The sequence below is a fragment of the Aplysia californica genome, unplaced genomic scaffold (assembly GCF_000002075.1).
Source record: "Aplysia californica isolate F4 #8 unplaced genomic scaffold, AplCal3.0 scaffold01161, whole genome shotgun sequence".
Lineage (NCBI taxonomy): Eukaryota > Metazoa > Mollusca > Gastropoda > Aplysiida > Aplysiidae > Aplysia > Aplysia californica.
Genome location: NW_004798431.1, coordinates 29,149 through 38,225, shown reverse-complemented (window position 1 = coordinate 38,225; position 9,077 = coordinate 29,149). Strand labels below are relative to the sequence as shown.

The 9,077-nt window shown below is 41.0% G+C and overlaps 1 protein-coding gene across 1 annotated transcript; it reads right to left on the bottom strand.

Moving 5' to 3' along the window:
* Positions 1 to 992: 992 nt before the first annotated feature.
* Positions 993 to 8,767, bottom strand: LOC101850128 (40S ribosomal protein S3). Its single transcript, XM_005111992.3, has 6 exons — positions 8,665 to 8,767; positions 6,573 to 6,797; positions 5,689 to 5,783; positions 4,616 to 4,803; positions 1,827 to 2,031; positions 993 to 1,071 (listed from the first exon to the last, which is right to left on the bottom strand). Exons 1-5 carry the CDS (start codon positions 8,692 to 8,694, stop codon positions 1,829 to 1,831), a joined length of 741 nt encoding a protein of 246 aa, XP_005112049.1. The 5' UTR covers positions 8,695 to 8,767; the 3' UTR covers positions 993 to 1,071; positions 1,827 to 1,828.
* Positions 8,768 to 9,077: the final 310 nt, after the last annotated feature.

The window sequence follows — 9,077 nt, the reverse complement described above, 5'->3', positions numbered from 1 at the left end:
CAGAGTTTACAGGACCCAAGCAGCTGAGCTCCCCCAAGGAATTCGTTTTTTTTGGTTTAGTAGAGGTTTTACGGCGCTCGCAACTGCATAAGGTCATATGAGCGCCAGAAGATTAGAGCTGTTGCAAGAGTAATAAACATAAAAAAGAAGAAGGGGAGATAAGGACGATAGATGTTTGATAGGAAAAGAAGCAAACCACACCAGAGCACCCGCCAACCACCTACCCACAAGGAATGGCGGCTGGTACATTTACGTAAACTTATGCCAATACCAATGCTGCACTCAGCGTGTGGAAGGGTAATGGAAGCATATGCTCGGATTCTGGTTTTATTTGGGGGGGGGGGGGGGGGGTTGCGCTCACAACTGCATATGGTCATAGCGCAGAGGAAGGGGCAAAGGAGGGGTGGGGGCAGAAAGTGTAAAAACGAAAGAATATTTTCAGAGAGCAGCTCAGGTTCGTATTGTAAACAACAGTCACCGACCATCAGCATTGTGTCACATGACTAGTCACAGCTAGGTTCGAGTCCTAATAAATGTATTAAAAAATGACAATGCCTTTTAAAAAAAAAAGTCGTGGTGTTGTCTCTGTATATGTACAGAGCACTCTCCATTCATTTAACTCCATGGCTCTGTATGTACAGAGCACTCTCCATTCAGTTAACTCCATGGCTCTGTATGTACAGAGCACTCTCCATTCAGTTAACTCCATGGCTCTGTATGTACAGAGCACTCTCCATTCATTTAACTCCATGGCTCTGTATGTACAGAGCACTCTCCATTCAGTTAACTCCATGGCTCTGTATGTACAGAGCACTCTCCATTCAGTTAACTCCATGGCTCTGTATGTACAGAGCACTCTCCATTCAGTTAACTCCAATATAATAATGTCCTTACCATGATGCAACAGTACCTCAATATCCCGAGACAAGAGTCGGAGCATTATAACAGAAAACAACACTTTTTTTTTAAAAAAGCAAGAAAGAAGAAACAAACTGTGTAACTCTCTTTGAGTTTATTATAATTGGTTGTCAATTCAACACCTAATCTTCCAACTCCACATGGCTTGATCCACTGAAAAGGAGAGAAAAAAAAGCAACATTATTAATTCAATTTGAGGATGATCAAAATATGATATCACACCAACAACACAGAATCCTACAAGAGAATACAACTTTACAAATCAACATTAGTTCATCTTTGACTCAATAAATTAATAAACATGACAATCTCTTTCAACTGCAGGACTATCTACCACCCCCCCCCATCCCAAGACCTAAACCTTTCACTTATACCTACAACGACTCCATAAGTAGAAAATGGAGATCCTGTGCTGAGAGTGCGGTTTCTGCATTTCTCATACATCAAGGCCTACTAAAGCACTTCTATCTGTTTACTAGATTTTTGGCATCACAATTTGTCTAAAATCTAAAATTACCGTACTTTATATTTTAAAATTAATCAATGCAACATAGGGGTGCATGTGTGTGAGTGGTGGTGGTGGTTGGGGGCGTGTCTAACACCTGAAGAGCACAGGGGGAAAACGATGGAAGTCACAAACTGGAAATTGGGGGGGGGGGGAATTTTAAAAGCTTGGGTACTCATAACTTTATATTTTTGTTTGACTGGTGGTGGTTTATTGTGAAGTGTTGTTGAATGGGAAATCTAACAACAATAATCAACTAACAGTTGAACAGAAATACAGTTAGGAGTCCACAAGCGTTCAAAATTGATGCCCCCACAATTTTCTATTTGTGACTACCGTCGGTATCCCCCCTGTAGTCTTCACCTAGATTCTGGACCAACAACATAACAAGAAAAGCGCCCACCTTCACGGAGCAGGGCCGACAGGTCCCAGGGCAGATGGAGGAGCGTCCGTGGGCTTGACCCCCTTGGCTTCGCTGTAGGGCTGTGCGGGCGGGGCCTCGTCCTTGGGTTCCACGATGCTGACGTGGTCGGGCAGGGGGCGCCTAGGGCCAATCTTGCCAGTGGGATCCCACGGCAACATGATCTTTACTTTGATGCCCAATACACCTGTGCGGCAAATTTGAATAAACAAAAAACAAATGTGTAGTCAAATGTACAAAATAATAATAGCATATGTCATTTATATTGCGAGCGAGCATAATTAAAATAACGCAAGCTCTTGGCGCTATACAAATGCAGGTCGTAACCCTGACTCTGTTGTGATTCAAGTAAAATTCTAGATCTGTCATCTAAAATTAACACATTACACCCTAAGGGCCTGGACGGGGAGTCCATTGTTAGATCCTAAGCAAGGGGAAGGAACCCACCTCCTGTGAATACTAGCCTTTAAAAAACACTTTTAAAAAAATACTAAACAAATTCCAAAAATCCTGAAAAAATAAAAGTTAAAAAGAAAACTGAATGTAGTTTCAGAAATATAGACCTGCATGTGAGCCTCAACCAGATTGTCTGAAAATTTTGCGCAAACCCCCCCCCCCCCCCCCATAAGAGCTTTTGTGGGTGTCATAAGGAAGGACATCCGGGTAACGAGTGACCACCCCGACAAACACAATAAAAAGAAGAGACCTAACCCTAACCCTACCCCCAAAGAGAACCTGCAACGGGCCTCATGTAAAAAGGCCAAAACAAGTCTCAAATGAAAAATTTTTTAAAATTAAAAAACCACACTCCAAAACAAACAAGGACCATATGGCTGACATCTACATTGCTATAATAGGGTTTGATACAATAACACAAACAATAGAATTGGAATATGAATCCTCCATATAGATCTAGATCTTGTAGAACAAGTGAATAGGAATAGGCCTTGAACTAGAAGCCCGCATCCGATTCCGAACAGAGAGACTCAGCTGAGTCTAGATTCTAATATCTAGATCTAGAATCTAGATCCTAAATCTAAATAAATAAATAATTCACGCCCCTGATGAAATATTTTTTACCAATATTAAAATATTAATATTACAGCACAACCTATGACAGGGTTTGACATAATAGAATTGGAATATGAATCCTCCATTGAGGTCTATAATGACCTATATAAATATAGATCTAGATTCTATTAGAACAAGAGAGTCGGACTTGAATGAATCCGCACGATCTGAACAATTAAATTAGTAATTAGCCAACAAACGAAATTCAAAATGGCCGCCCGAGCACGAAACTGAAAGTAGATAATTTAGGTCGTCGTCCTTTTTCGTATTCGCATTTCTACTTAGGTTCCGACAATTATGCCGGAAACGCCGACGTCGGCACGAAAACGAAAGTGCCGACAAAGCCGGCGGGAGAAAAAGGGGTCGCTGGCAGTCGGCCAGGCCTCGCACTACGCACATTGACTGATACAGGTGGGCCTAGCTATAGCACCGACCGGCTCGCGGGTCGGGTTGCGATTGTCGGATTTCAGACGATTGTCGGCAAACATGCAGGTCTAAAATATAACTTTATGTATGCGCAAACTGTTGGAAATGTTCTAACTTTAGTTCAATCGGGGTGTCCGACCAGTCACTCTTACTCTCAGCCTTGCGATCGGGCCCTAGATCTAAATTCTAGATTTTCTCCGTCTGATCAATCGGAATCGCCCCAAACTCTTCCTACAACGTTTTCATCAAAATCTGAGCCATCTGATTTGTCACATGCTCGTTTTTGCTCAAATCCATCGTTATTTCCGTTTTCGAACTCAATTGTGTCGCTTTTCAACAAGTCGAGACACTTTCGAAGTGTCGGCAACGCGATCGCACTTCGATCAGCTCTAATACTAAAACTACTGGCCCGAAAAATTTCGTTTCCGTATCAAACGAAAGAAGAAACTTTTTGCTATACTATGCAAATCAAAATCGCGGCCCAGAGTCTCGTCAAGGCGAGACTTTTGTTCCTAAAGACGCTGGGTCGGCGCGGGCGGTTCCGGGCGAGTCAGGGTGGAGCGCATAAGGGAATTCCCGGGCGATCCCGGGCGAGTTAGGGTGTAATGTGTTAACAATGACAATCTGACTTTTAAGATAAAAATAAACGAGCACATTAAAAAAAATTTAATAAGCAAGCCAGTATGTGTGGTGTTAACATATTGACAGACGTGTTTTTTTTATAAAAAGGGTGGGTGCGCGCGCGAGCTTAAAGTCGAGTGCAACAAGCATTGAATGCAACAATACTTCTGCAATACAAGCGCGGCAAACCTCGATACCTATATTGCCATTCACAGGATTTTCAAAAAAGTAAGGAACTAAACAACACACTTATGTTTATGAAGAAATGATTCCTTCAACGCAACTGGCATAGACCCAGTTTGAGCAACCATGTTCATTTCTCCTTGTCTAACTGTCTTACATTTTCAACATAAGAATGGGACTATCTTGCTAGAGCACAGCAAAATTCCAGCTGTTTACATTGGCTAATATTCGGCACAGGTCTGTATTTTTAGCAATAAAATGCTTAAACATGGTGGTGGCATGGCAAAAAGGGTCGCTGTCGAAAATTATAGAAATGTAAATCGAGCAATCTCATTGCCTATAAGCCAAGTCCTTTTCTTTACCAATCCCAAAGTTTCAAAATATGTATAATAAGTGGAGAACATTCATCATTGGAAAGAAGCAGTTCTCTTGAGCAGCACGGCACGACAAAACAGCAGGACATTGCTTACCTTGTCTCAACAAGACGTGTCTGACAGCGGTGTCCACGTAGTCGTTCAGCGGCTCACCGCTGTGGATCATGAGTCCGTCGGTGAACTTCATGGACTTTGCCCTCTGGCCTCTCAGTTTTCCGGACACGACGACTTCACAGCCCTTGGCGCCGGACTCCATGATGAATCTCAAGACACCATAACAGGCCCTGGCGGAAGAGAGGAGAAAGGGCATAAGCATCAACTCTTTAGTAGTTCTATACAAACAATTTTGAAATTCTGCTTTTTCATCATTGTATTGACTTTTAATTATAATATATGAAACCGTAACAACAAAAAATTACAATTTCTTCTTCATTCGAAAATCCACATGATTTATGTTTTTCTGAAACAGTAGCAAGGTAAAAATTTACAACCCCACTCAAAGATATTCAAGGTCCCTTTTGTTGACTTTCTCCTAACATCACGTGAGACTGGAATCTACTTACAGGTCATTCAGGGAAGAATCTGACACCAAAAAGGCATATATATCATTTCACAGATGGGAGCCAGATGAAAGGCAACATACCAACAATATTGAAAAGCAACCCACTTAATTTGAGGACCAGCAGACTTGATGGATCCTTCTGCCACTCGTCGTAACTGTTGGGGCAATAGCCACAACACAGAACAATGTCATTACAAACCTAGTTTGTGGCAAATGTATTTATACAGAGGTGAACGCTGCAACAGACAGTTATGAACATTTACCTCACAAACCCTGAATGTATGGATAGCTTCACGCACCTCTAGGTGCAAGTTTATCAATCGCAACAGTTGTCAAGGCACTCTTCACCTTCATGAACTTCAAAATCACCAAGACAGTTGGACCAAAGTACTAGCCAGTCAGTCATAAATAATTATATTCACTCAGGCATCTAGGTGCATATACATCTAATAATTTCAACTTTTTTAAAAATTGAGCCTCTAGAAAACCTGTAATGTTCAGTTTTCATTTCCATGAGCTTTGCAGTTACCATACAGGACTCCGTTCCATTCATATATACTGTGGCTATGGATTTGAGAAACATCAAAAACAACTAACAATATCGTACCTTCTGACAGCAAGACCTCCAATCAGTTTGTATCTCAAAGATTCACACTGAGCAATAGCACAGAGACCACGGGTGGCAACCTTCTCGGCATACAGCTGAAAAATAAAATGTTCCCATGTCATTTATACAAAGAATGGAAGTGGCATCGATATCATTGATCAGATACAATGTTGAGAATATTTTTCTAATATAGTAGAGGGTTTTACGTGGGTGTCAACAGAGAAGTCCTTACGGGGAATCAGACTTACTCTGCTCACCTCTCTAGCTTCAACAGCACAAGGTCTGCTTCGACTATCAAGGCACCCCGGAAATAGCAGGTCACAAGAGAGTGACAAACATACAAAAGAAGTAGAGGAAAATGACAATAGTAAGGATCAGGAAAGAAAAAGCAGCAGTTCTTTGTTGTATATCAGGCACAGTTATGAGCGTGACATGAGTCAGCCCATTTACAATTTTACTATTCTTGAACGAGAAGTGTCCCCCCTTTGGGAATGGCCTAAAGACACTACAGTCAGAGGCACTGCCCCGGGGGGTGCCATTACGTCTACCTGTTAATGGCATACAAAACTGTCATGAAAGCATTGCCATACCAAACGTAAGCAACATTTTGGTTTTGATTTTCAAATACAGCATTAAAGAGAAATTCAAATGTCACAAAATTATAATATCCTTTATACAGTTGCATATTAGACTTAAAATTCTTTTAAAGAACCAGATAGGGGGACCCTGTGACATAGGCTAGATAATTTGACTTACTACAACTGTTAAGTCTAGAAAAATGTAGCTATTGATTATGACCCCAAAAAAACCCATAAAACAATGGGGTATAACTTAAAACTACTGACACATCTGAAAAAAACCCCCCCAAAAACATGGGAACTTACCTCAACTGTTCCCTCGGGAAAGCCAAATCTTTTCTGCACAACAGATGTCAACTCCCTGATGCGGCGACCCTTCTCTCCCAAAACGTTCTGGGTACGGGTGGCCAGGATGATGATCTCAGTACGGGTAGGGGTGACGCGCACCTCCACACCGCTGTACCCATCCTCAGCCAGCTCACGAGTCAAAAACTCGTTAAGCTCAGCTTTGAAGATTCCATCGGTCACAAACTGTGGAAAAAAACAAACCCAACATAGTTACTGTTAGCAATGGCAAGCATAATTATTCTTCTTCCAGGGTGGCCATCATCAAAAGTATGGGAATGCTGACATCATACATCTACAAACTGATTGTTGTAATGTGGCAAGCAGAACACTGAACATTTTTGTCAAATTTCATGTGTCAAAGTTACAGAAGCCTACCTCAGAGCATAATAGTGTATGACAACACTATTAAACAAACTGACATTAATTTTTAAAAGGTAAATATAATTCGTGGCGTTAATTGAGACAGAGTGACACTGTGACAACTAATGCGACGCTAATTGCGACAGAGTGAGTCTGTGACTAAAAAAAATCAATCAAAAAAGATAAGACATAAAAACAAACACACACACCCACACAAATACAAACAGACAGCACACGCTTGTGGCCTTATACACACACAGCAAACTAAAAGACAAACAAAGACAGTCACAGCTCTTTTCCTGTTGCTGTTGTTGCCCCTACTGGTTTTTGTTGCTGTACCATGCGGTCAAGGCAACAAATATTTCAACAAAACATTAGCAACATCAAACAGCAACAAAAACGACTAGGGCAGGGGCAACAACAGTTGACAACAGCAACAAGAAAAGAGCTGCGACAGTCTTTGTTTGTCTGTTAGTTTGGTATGTCACTATGTGTGCGTGTATATAGGGCCACAAGCCTGTGTGGTGGGTGCTTGTTTGTCTGTGAGTGTATGTGTGTGTGCGCACATGTGTATTTGTATGCGAGTGTGTGCGCATGTGTGTTTGTTTTTCTTTTTAAACATTTTTTTGTCAGTCACTTGCAATTAGCGCCGCATTGTCAAAACTAAAAAGTCACCCTGTCGCAATTAACGCCGTGTTAGTTGTCACAGCGTCCCTCTGTCGCAATTAACGCAACAAGATCTAGATTCTATATCTAGATCTATAGGCCCCCTACGTTTTAGAGTGAACTTTTGGAGCGGCAATCGGTTGCAGTTGGATTCTTGCTGTAAGAAGAAATTTAAACCTGTGTGACACGAGGGGGTGGAGTGGTCGTTTGTACAGGTGACAGTCTTGGACAGGCATATACACACTACACGTACACAAACTACACACTAGACTTTAGATCTACACTACTACAGAATACACACATAGCCTAGGCCACACGCACTGTGTGGCATTTCAGGAGGACTTCTGTAACGAGTGACCACTATGAGACAGAGCAGAATTGAGGGCTAGGGGTAGGGGTAGAGGCTGGTAGATCTAGGGGTAGGGTTAGGCCTCTTCTTTATTGTGTTTGATGGGGTGGTCGCTCGTTACGGAAGTCCTTCCGGCATTTCGGTTGATGTAGGCTAAACAAACCAACATGGTGGAGGGTCGGCAAATCTTAACCAATGCCGAAAATAACCGCGCTTCATCGTCAATACCATTCTCTTTTCAGTTAGTAACCTCATCCTCTTGACTCTCCATCATAGTATGATTGATAGGCTTGATCTCGACTCTACATTTTGATTCTTTGAACAGCTGAATTAGAAATCTAATTTAGACTGCCATTCAACAAACAAACCTTTAGTAGCAAAGCACATCAAGACGATGAGGAGAATAAACCTACATCTTGGATCCTTGTACAAAGCAAACCATTTGAAATTTGAGGACTGGACGGTACAACGAGTGACTTGTCCATGTAAACTTGAGGCATCGTCCCAAAACTGCCTTCTTATCGTCATGAAGAAAATCCATCTCCATCACAAGTGTTTCTTGCAATCAGAACGTAAACGGTGGACCAAACTTTAGTACAGTCATTTGTTTATAAGATTACAATCAAATTGCATTGCAAAAATTACATTCGACAACAAAAAACATAGTTTGTTTACCTTTCTCTTCTTCGATAGCTGCTGCGCCATGATTATGGTTTGCTAAAAAGGAAGTAGGCTTGTACCGGAAACCAGAAGTCGGAAGTGTTCTCCTTTTAACAAAAACGCAGACTTTCATCTATGTACGTTCTGATACGAAACAATTATATGTAGACCTGAATAGTGAATCATGCATATTACGTTAATATCAAGTTTGCTGAAATAACAATGATAATGATGATGATGATGATGATGACGATGAAGATGATGAGTATGATAATGATGATAATAATAATAGTAATAACAACAAAACTTAATAATAATAAAAACAACGAAAACAACAACAAAAACAACAACAACAACAACAACAATAATAACAATAATGATAATCATGATGATGATGGTAATAATAATAATAATAATTATTATATTGA

What these genes read in the sequence shown, in the direction of transcription:
- LOC101850128 (XM_005111992.3), bottom strand. Translation starts at nt 8,694, where the DNA reads ATGGCGCAGCAGCTATCGAAGAAGAGAAAG. An exon ending in AGCTATCGAAGAAGAGAAAG is followed by an intron (nt 6,798 to 8,664) that starts GTAAACAAACTA and finishes TTTTTTCCACAG; the next exon opens with TTTGTGACCGATGGAATCTT. An exon ending in GGAGGTCTTGCTGTCAGAAG is followed by an intron (nt 4,804 to 5,688) that starts GTACGATATTGT and finishes CTCTTCCGCCAG; the next exon opens with GGCCTGTTATGGTGTCTTGA.